At 34.3% G+C, this 24552-nt stretch overlaps 1 protein-coding gene across 3 annotated transcripts; it reads right to left on the bottom strand.

Moving 5' to 3' along the window:
- LOC149072563 (uncharacterized) lies at window positions 1-24331 on the bottom strand. 3 transcript variants are annotated; one of them, XM_089246609.1, is made up of 5 exons: window positions 24214-24331; window positions 18177-18247; window positions 9661-9895; window positions 4799-4914; window positions 1-1416 (listed from the first exon to the last, which is right to left on the bottom strand). In XM_089246609.1, exons 2-5 carry the CDS (start codon window positions 18231-18233, stop codon window positions 970-972), a joined length of 855 nt encoding a protein of 284 aa, XP_089102735.1. In that variant the 5' UTR covers window positions 18234-18247; window positions 24214-24331; the 3' UTR covers window positions 1-969. The 3 variants fall into 3 exon arrangements, with proteins under 3 accessions (XP_089102735.1, XP_089102736.1, XP_089102734.1); XM_089246610.1 differs by lacking the exon at window positions 24214-24331 and adding an exon at window positions 24070-24178; XM_089246608.1 differs by lacking the exon at window positions 24214-24331 and adding an exon at window positions 20042-20167 and having other exon boundaries at window positions 2-1416.
- Window positions 24332-24552: the final 221 nt, after the last annotated feature.

Below are 24552 nucleotides of genomic sequence, written 5' to 3'. Positions count from 1 at the left end.
AGAAATTAAAAATGACTTTAATCCCATTTTATGAGAAAAAAAACAAGAAAACTGTATCACATAAATTTAATGACCTACATTAGGTGCTATAAAACTTTTTCTGAAATTTTTTTTTAACAATTATAATACGAATATATCAATACATCAGAAACAAGGTATCTGAAGTTTAGGTGACGCCTTTTTGAATGCCAAGCATAACATTTCTTGACCACATGATGACAAAACAAATACAGCACAGTGAAAAATAAACCTCAAAAACTATCAGAAGTGGAAATTTTTAGAAATTCATGCAAAATTACAATGAAGATGAAAGAAAACAAAATACATAAAAACACATTACAGCAAACTGAATATAAGTCAAATAAAAATAGTATACTACTCCAGTATAACAATTATATAATATAAATATAATTACTAAAAACATAACAAAGTTTGAAGACCTGAAACCTACAGCTTGTAAGGTAACTTTTATGACATAAAATTTGATAAAAGATGGTAAAAAACACTACAAGAACCTACAAAGTAAATGCTTAATTGATAAAAGAGAAAAACACAATAAGCAATATATGAATTTTTTTACCCTCGGTACTGAAACTTTTACTAAAATATTGTTGAAGAGCCTATTTAATAAGAAATAAAAGTCAATGTCTGCAAGTACATATTTCAGCAATGGCAAAACTACATATTACTAAACTTTGAACTACAATATTAGACTGGCAACCCAGAGAGGTTACGATTATGATCTTTTTGCCATTGTTCTTATTTTCAGTGGGAGATATTCATGAATTAAACTAAATTACCACTGTTTTCTTAATTAACCAAAATTTCAAGAAATAGCTTCCACATGTGATTTAAAAATAAAACAGAAAAATAATATTTTTTTCACCCCCTTCTGTGAATTCTCAAATTGAAACATTCAAACTTATCTATTAATCCAATAAACAATGTGTGAATATTCAAAAGGCATCTTTAAATGTCATTAAACAATTGAGATAACCACATCATGAAGAAAGCTACAACAATACAGAAGAGCCCATACAGCACACGAACAATTACCACTGGGCCATGTATCTGCCATGCCCAGACATTATACAAGCCAACAAGACGTAGACCTAGCCAGTATATGAAGTAAAATACAGCCCTAGTAACGACAATATATGCAATTAGTTGGATCAGAAGTGCAATACCTTTTTTCCCCCACCTCCTCCAGTTATTAGGTGGAGGCTGCACCAAAATATCTGAAGGATCATCATCCTGGTTTTGAGCATTTTTCTGCTTGCTATCAGTATCATAAGCATCAGTCTCTTTCTGAATGGTATTTTCATTATCTCCAGAGTCAATCTGGGTTTCTTGTTCTTTTTGGATATCGACCTCCTTTTCCTCCATTTGGACATCTTTAGCATCAATTCTGTTCGCCTGTTTCAAAGAAAAAAAATTATTCTTTGATTATTAGTATTGTTAAAGAGAACATATTATTTGTCTCACATTTTTATAGGTAAGATAATTTAGTAGGGCATAAATCAGGGTTGGGTTTTTGACATGACAAGTGTAAAAAACTGGTTTAAACTGTCAAAAACCTAAATGAATACTTTTTGATAATGTTTTGAACACAATAGGAATATAACATGATCAAAAACTTACTTTTTTGTATATTACAATGTTTTATTTTTAAACATTAATTTATTACAATAATTAAAACAAAATATTGATTATAATTTGAAATTTTGAATTTTTCAACAAAAAGTCTAGAAAATACAGTTTTGTGGTTCATTTTATCTAAGCTACTGATTACCTGTGTTCAAATTGCTAAGTAGAATAGAGCTGCTTATTCAAAATATGTATGATAGGGGCATCACAGAGTTAGGCTTTAGACTTCAGAAACTATAAATCAGTATTAAAATAGTCAAAAACTTATTGTTAATGTTGTCAAATAGTTTTTTAACCTGATAGATATGCTAAATAAAAAACATTTACTTTTATGTAGGTTAAAGGGTTTTATATTCCAAATTATAATTACTGAGAATCTATTTTGATACTTCAAATTTTCTGATCTGCTCAAAATTTTATTCCATGTAAAAATTCTCACACAGAATCTGTTAATACACTAATTGAACTCATTTATTTTCATCTAAAAATGTCTTTGAGCTCAGGGTGTATAAATTCACAGAGTTTTAAAGAGTATTTTCAACCAAAGCAGAGCTGATTGGACTTGATACCCAAAGCATTTGTTTTGCAAATTTAAAATTAAATACAGCTTCAACTGGAAAACCATTGCATTATAAATGCTAGTAAATATACCATAGTGCAGAAGTAGAATAACTAAGTTTGACTAAGGAAAGTTACAGGAGTTTCTTAAGCATCATATACAAGCTAGCATTGCCAAATTAAATGACATTTTAGTCCTACAATTTAGTATTTTGATTTCTAGATATATTTCAATGTTATACACAATAAGAGTTTCTCAGTGATTATCTAGATCATTTAATAACAGAAATCACAACATTACATATATGATGTAGTAAACTTTTTTAAGCACATATCTGTTGTAAAAAGAGTACAGCAGATGGTTTATATTAAAGCACATATATAAGCAATTGAAGAAATTTTGGAATGTCAAATCATTCCATAGTTTTTCTTTCAGTGTTTATGCTATGCTTTATTCAAATTGTATATTTTATAAGAAAAAAACCCATACATATTTTTTGTTCAAAATAATTCTGCAGAGTAGAAAATTATTTTAGAATCATATTGAATATTTATTCTTTTTATAACAGTCACTTTAAACATTACATGCAATTAACGCGTGCATTTCCAATGGCAATTTTTATATTTAAAAGCAATATTTGAGGTTTTCGACATGACAGTTTAAACCGCGGTTTAAACCATCAAAAACCTGCCGACCCTGGCATAAATGCGGCATGAAATCTTGTTCTGTGAGGAGGAGGAGGTAGGACACTAGAATTCTATGGAAAATTTGATTATATTAATATATCACTTGCATTTAATGAACACAATAGGGAGTTAGAGCTGAATTTTTTCCCAGAAATGCATTGTTTTAATTTTTGAGAGGATTTAAAATATTATATATAAAAAAAATATGTCTCCTATTTTTTTTTCAGACATGCATAACGTCAGGGCTGTAACTGGGGTGGGGGCAATTCTAGGTGGGAACAAAGAATACCATTATAAAATTATCAAATTTTAAAGTTGTGGGGGCAGCAAAATAATGTTTGTCCCTATCGGCAACAAGCATAGTTACGGCCCTGATAAGTTTTCATTTAAAACAATTTTGCAAAAATCAGTATACAGAAATACATCTGATGCACTATAGTATAGGACCGTCATTTCAACTTTTTCCAGGGGGGGGGGGGGAAGCACATGTACTCAATGTATGTATATATATATTTATATATATACACACCATTTTTAGTGTATTTTCAAAAGCCAGGGGGTTACCTCCCCCCCCCCCCAAATGACGGGCCTGCTATAGTACATGGAATTTTGGAAAAGAATGCATAAACATTTTGTTCATGTGTCCGATGGGACACATAGGACACAAAACATGTAATGCAGATCGTACAAGGACTGCCAAAACAGCAGGTGTGGAAGACAAGATTTTGGAGATGGTGACAGATCAGCCAACTACAAGCACATGAGCCGTGGTATGTAGCCTTGGTGTGCCACAATCCACAACATGGTGGGTGCTGAAGAGAGGTTACACTCATACCATTTTCAACAAGTACAAGCACTAAATGAAGATTATGCTCATCGTGTAGACTTTGCCCGCTGGTTCCTACAGCAGAGTGCAACACACTCAGATTTTGCAGCAACTGTTCTTTTCTCCGATGAATGCATTTTCGCATGAGATGGTTCGTTTAATACGCAGTTAATTAATAGGGAGGTGGCCCCCCCAAAAAAAAAATTGCGGGAAGGACAAATGTGCGAGGCATTGCACATTTGCTGCATTGCTTATTGTGTTGCATTGCCATATAGTGGTGCTTCACATATGTATTGTGCTGTATTTACGATGGCGGTGCATTGCTTATCAAAATCAGCATGGGAAACTGGCAATTGAATGACTATTTTGCAGGCATTTGCAGTGCCCGAGGAATATTTTGCTTGACGAATTAAAGAAGATCTGACAAGTAGTTAGGTTCATTGGAGGAGGTGGGGAATAGGGAAGTAAGAGTGAGTAAGTATTTCAATAAGAGTTGTAACATCACTCAGTCCTTACTAATGTTTCTATGATTAGAAATTTCTTTAATTTTCATAGTTTCAAAATTTCTTTTAATGTTATTACCTTTAGAAGGCAGATGGCAGCACCCAAACACATGCAAACAATATAGACTACTATTTAATAAATGTTTTCCCATTTACAAATTTTTGATTTTATTAATTGTTCAAGTCTGTGCGAGTTTGTATGAACGAGCATAAATTGCATTTAGCAATGCAATGAACTAAACAATATTAAACTGGAAATTAGGCTTCTTGAAATAAAACTTTGGAATGAATGTGTTTTAGAATTTATTTCAGCTTGATTGACAAGGGTACTAGTGAATGATGGGGAAAAAACAATTTTGATTTTCTTCTTTATAGGGACCAATTTTTACTCTCAAAGAACCCAAGTTTTGCCAACAACCTGGGCACCAAGGTACAAGCAAATTGGGCTATATATTAGACTAGAAACACTGCTACTTAACACATTATTTTAAAACTAAATTTCAGTCAAAGAAGTACTGCCATACCTGAGGAAGAGACATTTTAAAACTAAATTTCAGTCAAAGAAGTACTGCCATACCTGAGGAAGAGACTGAATGTTTGATCCACCATCGGATTGAGCAACTGAAGTTTCAACATTGATGAAATTTGAATCCACAGCTTGGGAAGTAGGTAGATAAGATTCTCTACAAGGATCTGTTAAAAAAAATTAGATACAGAATTCTTCACACAGAATTTAAAAGCAAACAGTACAGTTTGTTTTTCTAGAAATAAGCTGAATCAAGACCAAAATGTTTGTGCATACCAATCTCCAAAGAAATTTTTGTTATACAACAGTTGCATTTCATACTTATAAAACCAAAATCGAAGCATATTTTACTCTTTATTATTTATATAAATATACTCAGTTAACATTCTAATATGATTAAAAACACCATTAGAATCTAGTTAATATGGAAAGTTGTTTAATTCAAACAGTAAAAACAAGTTGAAGAGTCATCAGAAAATACAAGAAACACTAATAAAATTTGTATTTTAATAATATATGTTTTTAAATATGTGTACAATACCTCATAATTATTAAAATAACCGATTTTTGTTTGATGTGACAAGCAACACACACATGTAGATGTTGTGTTCATTTCATCTGCTTATAACATTTGTGTTATAACATTGTTTGTTATTAACGAAAATACTTGGAATCTTAAATTATTGCTATTGATTTGGTCGTAGCTGTAGACTATTGAGATCAGGCCAGAATGAATATATATCAATTTGCAAAAATGCAAACTGAAGAAACTGACACACCTACATATAGAAGTAATACTTGAAAAATTGATAGATCAATGGTAGATTAATCAATCAAAACATAGCTAATAAAATTAACACCTACACTTCTCTCATGAAATTGAATATCTTAAAGATACAGAACCCTATAAAGAAATATCTGTTCCATATATGAGACTATGCAATTATTTTTTTATTTATCATGTTCAATGTTATCTGAAAAATTAGTGTTGGTCTGATTTTTATCCTTAAACGTATATTTATCCTTAGAATTTAATATCGTTTAGTCATATTTTTAAAGACAATATTTAAACTACTAACTGTTAATAAAATAAAAATTAGATTGTTTTTTGTTCTACATAAGTTAATATTTTAAGGTGAAAATTTAAAAAACTTTAAAATCTGATTTAAATAAAAAAAATCCAGTTGTTTTAATCATGATTTTTATCAACCCTGAGAATACCTAGAATGAATAATTACTATACATTATAAAGAAAAAAGCATAATTTTTCAGTAGGATCATAGAAATCCACAAGAAATAAGAGTTGTGACACATTAGTTTCAAAAAATGCCATAAAATGGTACAACTTTGCACCAAGGTTACAACATTGTGATAGACACGATTTCCAAACGTGAAGGCATTCTAGCGATGAATGGTTGCGAAAGTAGAAGTCCTGAAGAAAATACTGGTAGGAAGGTACACGTATGTAGAATCAATGTTGGGTAAGAATAACCTTCCCAGTTATCCCGTGCATTTATCAGAAAATCATTGGTGATTTGCAAGTTTTTGGTGTTCATGAAAAATTGAAGAGAGTCTCCTTTGGTTCGACCATTAACGTCTGATAAGTGTATATGTTTATTTCTATGTTATTTACTACTATAAATTGGTGCATTGGGTGTTTCTAAAATGTTTTTGTTTACCCTAAGTATCACTTGTTATCAATAATCAGAACTTTGTGCCACCAATTTTTTCCCAATTTCCATATTTTTATCTGTTTTTTTTTTTTTGGTAATCGGGTTGAAAGCAGAGAATGTCCACTTATTTGATGATGTAGAGGAGAGTATACAAGGTGATGCACAACAAACAAATTGAAATATTTACATTATTTTGAATTTCGTGGAAAGTTTTATCCAGGACTAAGGGTTTCCAAGCCAGACAACCAAAAGATGTGCTAGTTTCGGCTATGGTGAAGAAAGGAAAGTATGGTGGACATGGTCAAACCCTGCTGATATAGCGAAAATTCATTTGTAAGGGAAATAAGTACACCAAAACATGAGCGCAAAAGCATGTACCCAGTTGACATGAAACCACAAGCAGGGTTGTTGATTTTTTTGAAAAAATCAATTTATTTGATTTAAATCATGATTTTTTCGTTTTATTGATTTTTTTAAACAAAATATATAATATATATATATATATATTACTTACACACTAGTCATTAATCTATGCATTAATAAATGCAGTAAAGTGTGCATCTGTTAATATCTATTTTTATACTCTGATGACAAAACCTTTTTATTGTTTGATGTTGATGCTTTCATCTTCAATTGCAGCTTTTTCCATGCCAATACACATTCAGCTATGGAGCAGTTGTGTGTGTTCCTTTGTACAAAATTGTTAATTTTATAGCTATTGGCTTCAGAATTGCAATTATGTCCTTGACATTTCTTTTTGAATCAATATTTAAGATTTCACTAGAGATGTTACTATCTGAGATCTGTGGTCTTCACAAATTCTGGTAACAACTGACAAATATTTAACATAAGATTCAAAAGATTCGGAGGATCAAAATAAGTATTCCATCATACCTCTGCAGGAAGACCAATGCTCTTCCACCTTACATATGATACCATGCTTTTGAGAAATGATTGTGGAAGTATCTAAATATACTTGACACATACTTTGTTACATCAGTTTTAACCAAACCATCGGCTAACAAGTTTAAAATGTGGGCACTGCACCAATATGTAAGTCCCGAAAAGCTAGGCTTTTTATCCAGAGTCTTTTTGGAAGAAACCATACTTGCAGTAACAAAACTTGATATGTTACATTAGAAGTTTTCTCTTCTGTTGACTTCACTGAACTAAGAACCACATTTGCTAAATAATTTCCAGCATGTGATAAGCCGGATGTGTCAATAGTATCAACATGAATGGCTTTACCACACTGTTTGATAATACACAGAATTTATTCATTATGTATATCCATCCATTGCCATGTAATTTGATTTTCTAAGTCAACTTTACATCCTCTAATTTCATCATTGTAAATTTTGGATGACCATTTATCAGCTAAATTGGTATGACTATGACATGTCTGATATTTGATATATATATATATATTATAATATTATAAAAAAATTTGAAAATATATTTAAATTAATTGATATTTAAAATAATTTAATAAAAATTTAAATCAGTTTAGAGCAGCATAAATAATTATTATTCAATTACAACAGATAATTTTTCTATCTAAAAAAAATGGATTTAAATCAGTGATTTTTTTTTTTTAAATCAGTTGATATAAATCACAACAATCCTGACCACAAGTTTTCTTCATAAAAGGGGTTTAAAATTGTTAAAGGTAGATGAGTATCTAACCTACCAACAGTTCCTCAATAAGAGAATTTCAATTGAACTTGTTATCATTGTTTTCTATCGCTTTTCAATTAATAAAAAATACGAAAAAAAATAGGCAAAATAAAGTTTTGAATGTTTTAATTAAAGATGATATGTAGAAACAATAAAAGCAGTGCCAGATCGAGTTTATAATGCATTTGAAAAGCAGAAAAAAGGGTGGCAAAAGTTGTACCAATTTACGGTAATGTAAATACAGTCGACCCCATATTCACGGTTTTTTATTCATTGAAATTTTTGCCAACACTCAGCAATCGTCATTCACGTTTTGTTTATAAAATTTGAGTTGTTTAAGATGGCTTAAGGTGACTTGATAAGCATTATAAGCCTTTATTCTAGTGGCTATAGGATGGGTCATTTTTCTAGTGCCACTGACAATGTTTCGAAAAGACAAAAAAAAGTGAAAACTTTACAAAAACATTTGATATATATTGACTATATATCCTTGAAGAAAGTAAATCAATTGCTGCTGTTGCCCGCTATTATGGAATCAACGAATCTACGGTGAGATATATCGAGGAACAAGAATCTGAAATTTAATCAGCCAAGGCTGTAGATGCACCTATGGCAGCGAAAACTGCATTGCCTATGGGACCCATGTGTTTCTCGTACAGAAAATGCTATTTTTTTATGGGTCAAGACTGCCACAGAAAAGGCATTCCAATTGATTGTAATATTATAAAGGAAAAGACAAAAAAATTTTACTCTTCTATACAGGAAAGAGCTGGGGAAACGTCTATTTCATCAGAACTTTATACAAGTAAAAGTTGATTTCATAGGTTTAAGTAACGGTTTCAATTACTCAATGTAAAAACATCACTGACAATCAAGCCTCTACCGGCCAGGATGCAACTAGAAAATTTCCAAAGAAATTATAAAAGACTGTCGTGTTAGCGAAAAAGGTGAGGGGAGAAGGGTTCAATGATATGGATATAGAAGAAATTGAACAGCCAATTAATAGCAATTCAGAGGCATTAACCGAAGAGGAATTAATGCAGCTGACTGGCCGCTCCTGAAACTGTATCAGATAAAGATCAAGATAAAGTAGAAGACAAATTCACGTGATGAATAACATAGCGGGAATAACATAGCGAAAGGGCTTCGCAAGTTCAAATCAGCAATAGATTATTTTCATGACATAGATCCTTCTATGGTACGTTCTTCACATGTATAAAAATTAGAGGAAACATTATCAACATACTCCAAAATACTTGATGATATGAATAAGAAACGGCAAACAGAAATCAGAATGTTCTTTCAGAAAACATCACCCTCTTTTACATATCCTTCTATCCCTGTCTCACCCTGCTCTTCTCCTGATGTTCAATAAACAAGATATACAAAAAAAACCCTATGGTTTCGGTTATTCACAGATTTCCGTATTTGCAGCCACCTCAAGAATGTGACACCCGCGAATACGGGGGCCGACTGTATACGACTATATGAAAAACAAGGTGAAAAATATAAGTTGATCAAACAGCTATGAAATTTAATTTTAGACACTGAAGGAAAATTTACCCAGAGAATCAGTGATGCCACTTTTGGGTTGCTGTGCGAGAGCAATTATATTGCTGTGCTCTGACCTGAAATGGTCTCTATGATCATCATCAAGGCATTCATCACTTTCATCATCTTCGTCTGAAGGAAGAGTGGAAACTTTCATGTCTGATACAGTTTCCTTGGGATTTCCATGTTCTGTTTCTTCAGATTTGAAGGAAGAATGAACATCTAGGGCAACAAGAGACTGCTTTTCCTGTACCAAAAAAAAATATGAATATCAAAATATGCTAATATAAAATATGCTGTGATTATGAATCAAATAGCAGGGCACCAAGTTTTTGTATACGCCTTATCTCTCTTATCAAGTGAATTTTAATATATGGCCTGTATGATGGAGAGCATCTTGCAGTTATAATGAATATTAAAAAAGAATTTCGCAATAATCTGAAAAAAAAAAAAAGAGTTGGTTTTCACTTCTTATTGATAAACTTGATCAGGGTATCGATGGGATTGTTAGCAAATTCAGAGATAACGCGTAGCTAATGGACATAGTCAGGAATCAGTGATATGGAGTTGCTCCAGACCAACTCAAGGATTGCAGCGTTGGCAGTTGAATAGAGCATGACGTTTAGCATTGACAAGTGCATGGTCACTCATTTTGGTTCGAACAACCCATGTTTCACTTTATGGGTTGAATGACATCACTATCCCAGATGTAACTACAGTCATCGATTTTGGAATTCTCATTGACAAGTGGCTTAGGTTTACTGAACTTTGTTCAGCGGTGGTCAGAAAAGCAAATAGAATGCTCAGAATTTCATTAAGAGAAAGTGATAAGACTTTTTAAGAAAAGTCAAGGAAAAGCAAAAGAATGACTAATTCATATGCAAGGTTCGGAGACCACACCTACAGAGAGATATAGACTTGCTTAAATGGTGCAGAGAAGAGCTACACATACTCTTGTTGGCAACACAAGGCTTGAGTTATGAAAGACCAGATTTCTTGAATATGTTTACATTGGAAGAGCGCAGGTGCCTATATGATCAATATGTTCAAAATTTTCAACGGAATATATAGGATGAACCATGTGTTATTAATAGACGCCAATCAACTGTTCGACAAGGGGAAACCAGTAGAGACAAAGCACATGGTATTTCAGATTTAAAAATTAATTTAAAAATAGTGTTTCTTAAGAGAAAATTTTGTTTTTTAGTAAGATAAGATGGTGCAGAATTGAAGAGTTTCAGCATTTTCGTAGCAAACGGCTGGAAATTGTAGCAAAATGTAGCAGACGTTGGAAATTGTAGCAGATTTTCTACCCCTGATGTACAGTTAGAGAATAGTTGGGTGGTAGGAAGAAACATTAGGATGGAAACTTATGCATGCAGAGCATGGTATTCATTATAAATACTTCAGGTAGCCATGCATTTGAAATTTGAAAATTCTTATGGTGATGAAATCTTTACAGTGCAGTTAACAAGGGTGAGACACATTGACGAATTAGAGAAAGAAAGAGGGAGATGATAAAGAAAATCTATTCCATAGATTTTGAATAATCAACTTTCAAAAAAGGTAATACTTCATATGAAATTCAACTTCAACTGATAATGTTTCATTTCATAGTGCAGGTCAAACTTACATTATCTTCGTTCAGTCTAAGATCCTGGAGAAATTTTTTTTGTGTTTGAACACAACATTTTGCTCTTAAAAAAATAAGAAAATGCTTATTAGGGGCCAACAAATATGAGATAAATATTGAAAAAAACCAACAAAATTCATTATTAAATGGGACTAACAATTTAACATAAACTAAATTCTAGCAAAATCGCACTATTGAGAGTTTGATTTTTTTTTCCTTTTATTGCAAGTTTTCAAAAGAGTTCTCAACATTTATGATTACAGTGAAATCTCTGTAGGTAAATCAGCAATTTTCAAATACCATACATGCATATTATCACAAACTGTCACACTTTGTGCATTTTTAATGAACACTGGACGGATTGTATAATCCCTTAGGTTAATATTGGAATGTAATATGTGTTTGTGTATCTGTGGTCTGTATTTGCCTTTATGTGTTAATTAAACCTCAATTTCCCTGTCTTTTGCCAAATATTTTACATTTCCCCGACTTTCCAGGTTGCTAGGAACCCTTTGTATACGCTACAGCAAATTAAAAATGCAACACCTTGATGGAGTAATGCTTTTGATCTAAATTTTCAAAGAATTGTAAGGTAGAAAGATAAAATTGATGTAGCTTTCTTCGAATCGCACGCACGCGTAGGCCTTAGTATTTAATATTTGCTTCTATTTCTTTTCATCATTAGTGATTTATAGAGAAATTATTATATATTAGAGAAATTTGTTGCTTGTGTGACCAAATTGAGAACAAAACTCAGATAATAGCAGCACTATGTTCACTCAGGCATAAGTTCCCACCAAGAAAGTTGTGGCTGACCACAGGTGACAAATGAACAAGCTGATTGCCAATTCATGGAATGGATAGATTGTTAATTCCGATGAATGGAACTCAGTGACAGATTTGCTTATGCATTTCAGCTGACAGTGTAATACACTATCACCTATTATGACCCAAACTGTATGCAATTGACTTCAGCAGTTCTCATATGACAATATTATGATTCAGCACATCCTTTGCCTCTGAGATTGATCCATATATGGTATTGTCTCTATTAGTACAGAGCTAATGAAAACTGAAGCATTTAATAATGAACAGATATTACTTTGAGTAGCTAATCTTTCTTTTGCCTTGGCCAAGATGATGTTAAACAACCTGTACGATGCCTTCTGGGAAAAAGAAATGCATCATTCATGCCTTAAAATTGGGGAACCACAGTAAACCAACTTCAGCAGACCACCACTGTTCTGCCAATGGGGTTCGAACATGGGTCCTCGCAATGCAAGTCGGTCGCTAACATAACACATGGCTGCATTAAGCAGTGTTTCTCAACTGCTGGGAATTAGCCCAAGACCAAGCTACGAGTGCTTCAGTTCCTTTTTTCCCATTAATGTCTTGTTAGTTGTGTGTAAGATTAAGGGCCTTCCTCACACTTATAAAAAAAAAAAAAAGATAGATTTAAAAGGTCACAGGCTTTTCTAAAGATTGATACCCACTGGCATAGTGGATAGTGCCATAAGTTTTACAAATCGAGAGGTCAGAACTAATCATTTTCAAAACATTGACAGCTAGTGATTCGTTACCAGCATTTTACAACTACAAGCGGGACCATTCATCCAGCAACATGGTGCATTGTTTCAACAGAATAATGCACTTCCACATGTGAGGATACCTTTGCAGTATAAACAAGACCATAACATACTTATGCGATAACCTTGCTTGTTACGTTCTCCAGATTCTAGCCTTGCTGCTGTGGTGGTCATAGTGACAGACTAGCATCATGAAGACCCAGGTTCAAACCACAATAGCACCATATTGGTGGTCAACTGAAGTTGGTTTTCTGTGGTTCTAACTTTGAGGCACAAGTGTGAGCCAGTTTCCCCAATAAAAAGTCTCGCCACAGAGAGCAACGGGCCTGCAACTATACAATTATTCATTCATTACCAAGTTGGTTTAAACCTTGGTTTTAACCAAGTGGTTTTTTTTAAAAAAAACCAGTTTGGGTTTTTTCAAAAAATCAAATAAAAGTGGCCTAAATATCATTTTTTTCCTTGAAAAATATCATATTGGTTCATTATTAGCCAGAATGTTTCATTTTGACCACATTTTATATCCTGGGGGTACATTTTGATGGTATATCTTTAAATGACATAAGATTTTATAAGTGGTTTTTTTCAAAAAGTCTCATAAAAGTGGCCAGAATATATATATATATTTTTCATATGAAGTATCTTAGTTATTTAAAGTTATATACAAAAGCCAAAATTTCTCATTCTTGCAACATTTTCTAACCTTTGGCTACATTCTGATGCTCTATCTTTAGCAAATTCATGAATAAGGATTGCATCACACATCTAAATGTAGTGGTGTATTATCTGAAAAGATTTCTTTTTCCCTTCACAAAGAAGCAGCAACAGTAGTGACACCATCATGCTAGGGGCAGGTGGTCCTATAATCCAATAGATACCAGCTGTCTTTAAAGGACAAAGACTAGTGTACTAATAGTTACATTACCTCACATTCATTTTCATTTTTTTCCCCATAAGAAGTAGCACATCTCCTCTCCCAGTCTTAATATTCAATAGTAATTTTTTTTTTTACTTTCACTGTTAAGCCCAGTTAATCAAGGTTCTGCTGTATAGTAGTAACAGATTTATGAAAAATAATCAGCTATATAAAGGGTGATTATAATTAAAGTTTTGATTCCAAAACTATTTAATAAGAACTACTGGTCAGAATGACTTGAAAATTTGCATAGATACTCCTGAAGCAATGGAAATTTCTTTCGCAAAAGGGAAAAAGTGCAAGTAGTGCAAAATGTGCAAGTAGATGATGCTGTACTTGGCCAGCAGTATAATCTATTTTGTGCAACCACATCATTTCGGCACTTCCACAGCATCAGTGTGTGGATAGAACTTCTATCAAGATGCACATTGCAATACCAGTAAAGCAGCTGCTGAAGACCCATTTTGACAGTATGCACCTTAATCCTTGAAACTTCTGGCTGTGGGGTACCTCAAAATGTTATAAACAGTGGTCAGATTACAAACTTTGGTGAATTGCAATCTCCAGCACATCCCGTATGTGCTAAAAGTTCCTCAGGAATATTAACGTGGGGGCGCGTTAGTAGTATATACTTAAAAGGTATATTTTTAAAAGAGATAATAATGAACAAACGAAGGTCCAGATATGATAATTAATGAAGCGAGAGCATAAATATGATCATTTTCATATCTGGAGCCCTCTATTACATGATCATATCTGGGCCCCGGTGCACAGATTATGATCATGTATATACTACTCGCGTTTGGTTTAATAAAGCTGAATTGCAAGCACATCCACATCATGACTATGGCATACTCTGATCTGTTGTTGAACAAGAATTTTTATGCTTTCAACCTCATAGCCAGAACACGGTGGACAACATATTTAACATTTCTTAAGTAAGTTGTAGTCATTTTTCAATTACTTCTTTTTTTGTGATGTTTCCATGAATTATAAAATAGTTCCGTGAATTATGAAAGTTATCATTTTGCCAGACTGGCTATTGTTTCCATTCTGCGAGCAAATTTCCCACATGTTGGATGATGTCATTAATTTTACATTTTCAAGTATTTTTTCCCATTTATTAAATAAAATTGTATTTTTTCAGGAATATTCATGTCAATTTTCAAGTCATTCTGACAATCGTTCTTTTTTTACAGTGTTTTGAAATCAGAACCTTAGTTAACTTTACATCACACCGTATATCGTAAATCATTGCTTATTAATCTGCATTATTTATGCCTCATTATATTCACCTAATTTTTATTAGTTTTTGCAAAATAGCTTCCTAATCAAGTATACTGAAAGTAACTGGAGAAAAACCTTCATATATTATATGATTAATAATAACATTAAAAGAATTTTCAAACATACAGTAATCCATTGAGTTAAGCAAAAAATAATTAAATTGCAAAAGTTGGTTTTTGTAAAAATGTAAGAAATATTTAGTAATTAATATGGGAAGTGTTAATTACATTAATAGACATTTTATTTTAATTAATTATTAGAAGTTTGAATGATTTTTCAAAAATTTTATTGTTTTTAATGTTAATACTGTTTAAAAAAAAACGGTTTAAACCAAAAAAACTCGGTTTTTTGGTTTTTTTCAAAAAAAATTTTTTTTTACCAACCCTGTTGCTAACTAATAGAAAGAGCTTGCAAAGAAGCCCATTAACACTGAGAATTTCACACATGGAATTTAACAACTGTAATAAATCTAAAACAAATATAGTCGATACTGCTTACACCCCATTCCCATTTAGAACGTTTCAGTAAGACTTATTTTCGTGGTCCCAACTCTAAGTATGTATATAATTTTCATTAAGATTTACCATTTGAAGTATTTTAGCACTTACATTTTTTATGACTGGTTTTCTTAAAAACGTTATAAGCGAGATTCACTGTAATTAAAAATTAAAAGCACTCACATTTACATAAATTTACTAATAAATCAATCATTGAATTCCCACCTGATTGATCTTCCATTTTGTTATAAAAACCTTAGCTATTTCAACAATATCTTGTGATTGACTTTATAGTAAATAAGATTCAGACACTTATCGTCTGTGTGTGATTCCCTATTCATATAAATCCTTGCAAGCGATTTCCAGACGTGGAATGATTTTCTTTTCCCTCCCTGATGGTCTACCACTTTGATCTGTTGCTTTAACTGTCACATATTTTCACACCTGTGAATAAGGGAGCTATGACAGATTTGTATTGGTGAAAGTAAACAGTGCTTGTATGTTTGTGCTCAGTAATTTGTGTTTTATGTTTAGTAGATGGTGCCATCTATCCAGGGCCGCAACTAGATACTTTCTCAAATGGGGCAAGAATGCATTTTGCCACCCTTGTGTAATGTAGAAGAAACAGTTATAAAGGGTGAATTTGGCACCACCTCTAGTCCAGAGCACGGGGCACCAGACCTGCCTGCTCCCCCAGTTGCAGCCCTGCATCTATCATATGAATTGGTAATGCGTGGATTTGAAATTTAATGTATATTATTTTTGTATTTGTGTTGTAGGTCTGTAATCGTTGTGGCAACTAGAGCTATTTTTTTGTCAAAGGAATAGCCAACTCAAAGTTGGAAAACCTTAGAAAATCATATTTTTAGCCGATTACCACTGCACAATTGCAGGATCCAAACCCCAATTTTCAGCAAAGGCAAAATCTGGGTATATGGGGCCCATGTCTCCAACCCCCAAGGAGATCAAAAATTAAAATATTGGAAAAACATATTCTTATACTATCTGTTAATTTAAAATTGTTTTTGAGTGTTAGTGACCCAAACTTTCTGTGAAGCATTAGATGCCCTCCAACAGCTGATTCTGTGTACATGCCTGGGATTTTTGCAATGCAAAACAGTGATTACAGCATAGCAGCAACAAATGTAAAAACTGAATTCGAGGAATTCACAGTTTAAAATTAATACCCAAGGGAAACGAAAATGTGATATTCAAGGTAGAGTTTTTACAGATTCGGTTTTTCTCAACAATCTTGGAAAATATTTTACAATTTGAATGTCCATTCCAATCCTCTAAGATTTTTTTTTTTTAATGTTCACTCACTATCTTGTAGGAAAAAGGTGAATTGACGCTGGCAGATAGCTGCGAAAGTATCGTAATTTTTAATATGTTACCGTAAGGGAAAAAACTGGCACGGGAATATAAACTCAGAAATTTTAAAATTTCTGAATACAACCCCTTATTCAGGGATGCAACTAGATAACTATATACAGGGCATCCCCATAAAGGCCCTATTTTAAAGTAGCCTACAGGCAAAACCAGTCATTTATCAGCACGCTGAGCCAACATCACTGAAGATATTAATAGGAAATTTAGTATTTTTGTTTTGCAATACAGAAACTCACTAGGAAGGGATTTTTTGAAATTCAACCCACTAAGGGTGATGGGGGGGGGGGGGGGTTCGGTGTTCAAAGAATATATGTATCAATCATCACTGAGCCAAAATCGATGAAGCCATTAATATGAAATTTTGTCAGTATTAATTCTTTTAATGTACATACCCACAAAGGCGGGATTTTCGAAAGTTCATCGCCAAAGGGGGTCACGCGGTGTTCAAATGCTATATGGGAGAATCATCCCCCAGTAATTTTCAAATTACCAAATCTACTTGAGCGAAGCCGCAGGTGATAGCTCTAGTCCATCATGTTTTTCAACAACCTATGTGTATATCAGCACAATACAGTAAAATGCTTCTCTGTCCATCAAAGTTGTTTTACAACTTTTTCAAGGTCGGGCAATCATGATAGATGGTAGGAAAGGGAAAAGTTGTGGTGGGTTTTAAATTTTTTTTTGTTTTTCTTTTTTGGAACTAGAAAAGAATGCATCCGTGGGATGCATGAAACAAATTTTTATGCATCCTTTTCCAAAATTTTGGGTACTTGATGTGCTATAGCGAGTCATTGGAATCTGTTACAAGTTCCGCAGAAGAATGTAAATGAGGCATATGTGTGGTTTAGTAGTAGTAGAAAACATCTGGCCCCAAAAAGCTTGAGTTTCGTCAGATTCATAATTATACTCTATACAAGGCAGTCAATTTTATATAGAATTTAGTAAAAAAAGTAAAAATTTAATTCGATGAATAGAGTGAAGTTTTAAGCTATGCATATATTCTGAGGTGCCATTGTAATGGTATAGCTAATTGGAGCTCACAGTGTGACGTACAATAACATACATGTGTTGACTGGAATGATATCCACCTTTAAACATTGCTCATGTGGCCATAGACTGTGATTCAGCAGCCCAATTATCCCATCATGCATCTTATTTACAATGGAAGCAGTTCAAGGGTGAAAAAGAAGGTTCTAGTAAGTTAAACAAAAAGTTTGTACCTCAAGTGGTCGAGCATCATTCTCTTCAGTCAACTCTTTAAGCTCAACCTCATCCATAATTTCCTTCACAGCTAAGTGATAAGAAGTTTAAAATACAAATACATTTCAGATTAATGCAATCAAATAATTTAATTAATGATTATTCTACTTTCTACGTGAATATTAAAAAGAGAAACCGTTTTAATTTTTTTTACAAATTCAGTGTTTCTAAAAAAATCAAAGGTTGCTAAAATTCCAATTTATATTGGTAACGCGTGTCACTGATGTCACCTTAAAGCTAACATTATTGTTGTTTTTTTTTCAAGAATTGAAAGTCACCGATTACAATATCCAGTTAAGAATTAAATAAAAGGTAAGAAAATAAGCATAGCTTCAATCAGTATATCAATTTATTTGTAAAAATTTTTTGATTTAAAATTAGTTGATTTAAAAGGCTGAACACATACTAAGGCGGAGAGCAAAGCAACGATGGGAGAAAAGATCCGAGCAGCAAAATCAAACACACTGATTCTAATGTGCCTGTATATAATGGTGCGAAACTGCAGCAGGACGGGAACTCCGCTACAAGCAATGAAAGCAAATACATTCAAGATATTTTGTTTTCGCTGTTCTGCTCGCTTGTGTAGCTTCAAGATGACTGTCGAAAGGCTTGTTTTCATTGTTAAAAAGCGGTAGCGAGGTCAAAAATGTCACCAGAATCGTTGATGTTAAGTTCTCGACGTACTTCAAAATAGTGTGGAAGATCGAATGCAAACAACATAACAAGTACCGAATGTAATTGTAATTTTCATAAATTTCCAGTCAAATGTTTTTCATGCGCACGTGCTTAACCAAACCAAAAGTTATTTATATTTTGAGTATTAAGCTGATTTATCATGCACCGTGTGTGGGAAAATGTATTTGAGTAGTCTGAATTAAAAATCATGTATGTTTCTGTGGAAGAATTGGCAGTTTCTATTCAATTGCGAGTTTCTATTCGATACTCTCTGCGATGTCAAACGTTTTATTGTCATATTTTCGGTTAATTTTTTATAAACATGATCAGCACCGGTGTGGCAACTTTTTCTATGCCAAGCAATCACTGCGTACGCAGCAGTCAATTCAAGATGGCCAACAAAGAACACATACATTTACATAACAAATGCAATTGACTACAAGAATCAACCTAATATGCAGTAATATACAAAAATCAATAGAAATATGGCGGGATATGTACAAACACTAAGAAAAAATTGAATGAACAAAATATTGCGGTCAGTTAATGTAGTTGATAAAAGGCAACCAAAAACTAGCAAATTCTGATGTGGTGGTCAAGGTTGCCAAAACTAGCAAACATTAATGCAGTAAGGTTGCCAATTTTAACATGAGAAAATGCACATTGGTGCTACCCGCTTACAGAAAATAAACATTTTTTATGTTTCAACCAGACATGCCAACATTGGCTGAAAGCTTATCAGTAGTGATTAGGTAGGGGCTCGGGGATACATGATGTTCTTAAGTCAGCCACCTCGTTGGGCAATTTGCCTGTTGTGGCGTTGTATTTGTATTTGTATTTGTGATGAATGTTCAGCTTTGCCATAGGAGGGTACCCCCCCCCCAGCAGTGGCGTAGCCAGGGGGGGGGGAGCAGAGGGAGCGATTGCTCCCCCAATCGAAATTCAACCTACATTGGCGCCTATTTTTCTAAATGACTTTAGATCTTTAAAAAACCTTGAAAAATATTGACTTTTTCATTTTCTACCTTCATTGACTAAAATGATGAGTAAGGGAAAAAATATACATTTATATTTGCGCCTCTTGCAGTTTCACAGTAATTGGGTTTGTACTAATCCTTAAGAGAAGAAAAAAAGAGGAGGCTTTTATTACCATTTTTGACAATTGCTCTCAAGCTCTTCATCTGGAAGTATGTTCAGACCAGCCTCTGTTCCCCACCTTTATTAAAGGACAAAATCTTGCCCACTTCTTTTTTCTCTTGCTATTGGTCGTTCTCGGTAGAGCTCCTAGAAATATCTTTCATTGGTATGAGGATATGACATTCACGAAATGCTCATTCTGTTCTGAAGGGCCACCAAGAGCATTGACTAAGGCGCTTTTTGAAGAAATAAGGCACAGGAACCCATGGTCCCCACATAGGGGAGGGGGGCTGACAGGGTTCTAGCCCTGGGGCATGGGACGGTTATCATAATTTTTTTGCTTTTTCACGCTATAAATCAATTACAGAACGGAAGGGGCCCGTTAAAAGTCTGACCGAGGGGCCCGCAAAAGATTCCAGCCTAGGGGCCTTGCTACAGGATGTGGTGGCCATGCGGGAACCTATATTGGACAGACCACTGAACCTATGAAGTAATGGCTAAGATACAAGCTCCAAGAAGTATCACTTTTTCTTTGGGCGCTTTAGGTAGAGCTTGAGTTCCTAGAATTTCTAGGCTAGAAATACCACTTTATGAATGGGAAACTTAGCTAGATTCATAACGCCTAGAAATGCCACGTTATCTGCCTTGGCAAGAGCTACTAGCTTGTGTATAGGGCAGTGTCAAAGACTGAGAACAGGTGGAAAACAGCTACGAGCTTTTGAGCCCTAAAAAACCCAGGATTTTGAAGCACAAAAGGGGGTTCTGGAAGAGTTTTTCTTAAAAAAAAATGGGTAAATAAAAAAACCTATAATCTTGGGCCAATAGCGCTCTGATATGTAGAGAAAATTAATCTTCGATATTTGTACGACAATATATTGTACCATATTATACGGTGATAGTGCATAGTTTTATGTTAAAATATGACTTTTTCAGAAGCATTGCCTTTTTTCATGGTGTAGTTTATCGTTTCCACAAATCACTGTTTGTTTCATCATTATGCATATACAGCAGTGTGTGCCGAATTGGCGAAATTATTCCCTGCAAAAAGTTATATGTCATGAGTTAACAAACACGCCGGCCATATCTCCCCTCCAATTAATTCCAGTATTTCTTAAACTTTTGCCATCCGTGGCCCTCCCCCCGACATCGTCATCATTTATCAGTGACTGCCCAGAATAGCCTGACGCAGGGGTTCTTGAACTTTTTCCACCCGAGGTGCCCTTTTCCCCTATTCAATGCTTATCTGCAAGCTCCGTCTGCTCCCTAGAGCTGTTTAACAAAAAATATTTTCGAAAAACCTTTGTCAGGGTCACAGCTCCGTGGTGCCCCTGACGAAGATTGGAGGTGCACAAGGGTGTCGCGGTGCACAGTTTCAGAACCCCTTGTCCTAATGTAAAAAAAAACCCCACTACAAAGAACTGAATGAGCACACATTAATACACCAACGTGTTGAGACGTTCCTCAAAAAAGGATGGCGATGAGCCACAAGCACATACACTTTGAGAATCCGTTGAATATTTTATAAATAAAATAATAAAAATGCACTATGTGTACACTCATCGCTTTTTAAAACAGAATTCCGGGCGTTATTTGTTTCTTTATTTCCCACAACAACACATTGGTGGTCTACGCAGGGCTGTGTTAAGACCATCAAAGGGACTTTTCTAAGGCTCTCTACCTGTTCAAAAATGCCTGCCTAACAGTTCACTCTCGAAAATTTTAACTGGATCTCATCTTCATTCCCTTTTGCACTTGAAGCACCTGGACTAGACCTCGAATTGTCTACGTACTATGAGGGAAGTTTAAAAGTAACTGAAGATACATACATAGGCTATACTATTTCAGAAAAACAGTGTCCACGAAACGTTGAGTCTTAAAAGATTATCTAGTTTTTTAATTGGCACTTATCCGAGCGCTTACGATACTTTCTAATATGAACTATGGCGTCGTGAGGTTTGCCTACTTACTCGAAGGCCCTCTGGTCAAACACGCCTCAGAGATACTTAAATAGATTACGGACGCATACGACCATTTCTGGTGCACACTAATTCGTTTGGAGCAGTGGTTCCTAAACCTTTTTGGATTCAGGCCACCCTCTGTGCGTCTGCAATCTAGTAGTATGTGATAACCACTGGGATCGTGTGGACATCATGGTGGATTCAACCCGGTTTGAACCCCACTAGTGGAGGTGACCGGAACGAGTCTTTTATTTTCAATTTTTAGGTACGAATGCTAACGCTTTCGTTTGGAAAGCCTTCCCGCAGAGAGCATGCAGGCTTTGATCATTTTTGTCACACCACTGTCATTTTCTGCACACAAGGGCTAATTAGACCGGGACCTACAATTTATTGCCGATTCCGAAAAGCAGGCTTGTTTTTTACACTCATCAAAAGGTTGGCGCGCTAACCCCTTGGGGGGACTCCCAGCGTTAACAATTTTTTTGCTGCCGTCAAGTCGCCGTTTTTTTGGTGTACCCCTGTGTCAGGAAAGTTTTCTGACAAGGACGAACTGGGTATCGAACTCACGACACCTCTAAACATCCTTTGGTACTTTAGGCGAGCATCTTATCAACCGGGCTACCGCGACCCTCAGGCAGGCTTTCACCGTGGTATTAGCATAACATGAAACTTCAGGTATATGCCAGTTTTACTTCTAATATGGAAGACCGATGGCAAAACTTCTCGAACTGAAACCATACATAACTATGACATCATATATATGTTATGGTCACGCATAATATAAGAAATAACTTTCCGGCATGCATTAATTTGTTAGAAATTCCATAAATCTGTCTTGCTATCTTCCATAATTTTTGGAAGTACATGCACGATTAAGTAGAAGTAGTGTACATGTGATACGTGCTTACGAAAAGAGTAACATGATAAAAGCGATTAAATGGAAGGGAACAGCTGTCGTATGGTCCACCACTTGGCGATTATTTGGCGCCACACGTCTGATGGCCCGACGAAGAGTCGCCAAGGCCGTCAGACACTACAGACGCCGAAAAAAAAACAGCGTGCAAAACATAATAGAAACCACCAAGCATAAAAATAGAAAAAAATATCAGTTAAAAAAATTACACCTGGCCCATTTTTTTAATAAAAAGATCGGGGCATAAGGAATTCCGGGCATAAATATTCTATGTATTAAAACTAAAACCCGGACCCTTTTTTTTAAATAAACGGATCCGGGCATGTTGAATAAATAAATATTCTATGCATTAAAACTAAAACCCGGACCCTTTTTTTTAAATGAATGGATCCAGGCATGAAAAATTCTGTAGGTTCATTTTAAATAATGAACCGATAAAACGGAAGGCACGGCAATGAATGAATAACCAATAAATACAACGAAATAATAAAATGGTACGATACAACCTGAGCAGTAGATAATCCAAATAATTAGAGCTACAGAAGGGAGGAATAATAATGAGAGAGAGAGAGACGCGCTGCTAATGGAACAACGGCTGCTTAGAATTTTTGAAAAACCGCGGTGAACAAAAGAAAAAACCTGTTTGGTGAAGCCAGCGCCATCTAGTATCACCCAACGAAACCGGAAAAGTGTTAAAAAATACGGCAATTCAGAGAAGCATTATGACGGCCTTGGCGACTTATCACGAGAAAAAAGTCGCCAAAGTGTGCTTTCCAGTTGTTTTTGGTGTTTGCATTTGTATAAGTAACATAAAATGGATATGTAACATAAACATAAAATGGAATTTAAAATTAATTAAAAAATTAAAATACATTAATCAATTGAAAAGTAATTAATTTATAATTTGAAAAATAACATCAACTGAAAAACAAAATAAATTTGATTTTTTTTTAAAATTGGGAAATTTATAAAGTTCTTTCTACTAATGCATAATTTTAAGTTTGCGCCTTAAGCACGAACAAAAAAAATGGCGCCTTTCACAATTTCGCTCCCCCACGGACAAAAAACCTGGCTACGCCACTGCCCCATAGGACAACACAATCATAGTACAATAAAAAAAGTAATCACTAAAAAATGTAATTTTAATTCAAAGTTCATTAAATACAGCACCTCAATGGCACTGGAACCTAGAGGGCTCAAGCCACATAAGCCTCCACAAGCAACGTTACGAGGTCGCAGAGTCCCTTAATAATTCATGAATATTCAATGCTATTAAATAGATCTAAATCAATCGTATTAACGATTTATACATACCTCTTCGAAAAAAGCACACTTCTTCTTTAATTGTAATCAATCAATCAAGGATTCTGGTTTCCCAGGGTTTTTACCTACAGCAAGGCAAAGAAACGTACACTCGTTTTCCCGGTCTTTTTCTTCTTTCCCTTCTCCTTCTTCTTCTTTAATTATACAGGGTTTTAAACCTGAGGGCCATCCCGTGTTTGAGGAAAATATACCAAAACCATAGGACATGTCTTAGCTGACCATATTCGCGCGAGAAAGACATGCAAATATGCAAATACAACGCCGAAACAGGCAAAATGCCCAACGAGGTGGTTGAGAAAAAGATGCCCACAACAAAGATGGATGTTGTAT

This window comes from Pholcus phalangioides, unplaced genomic scaffold (assembly GCF_987345545.1).
Source record: "Pholcus phalangioides strain wild (caught in Gottingen) unplaced genomic scaffold, Ppha-v1.0 ptg000017l_1, whole genome shotgun sequence".
NCBI lineage: Eukaryota > Metazoa > Arthropoda > Arachnida > Araneae > Pholcidae > Pholcus > Pholcus phalangioides.
This window is presented reverse-complemented; position numbering and strand designations above follow the sequence as displayed.

Bases quoted from the DNA above. Each gene is read 5' to 3' on its own strand.
- LOC149072563 (XM_089246608.1), bottom strand. From the start codon at position 20,072: ATGAAGAGCTTGAGAGCAATTGTCAAAAATG. The intron at 4,915-9,660 runs GTAAATTTTCCT...TTTTTTTAACAG, and splicing joins TGGCATCACTGATTCTCTGG to ATCCTTGTAGAGAATCTTAT. The intron at 1,417-4,798 runs GTATGGCAGTAC...TCTTTGAAACAG, and splicing joins ACATTCAGTCTCTTCCTCAG to GCGAACAGAATTGATGCTAA.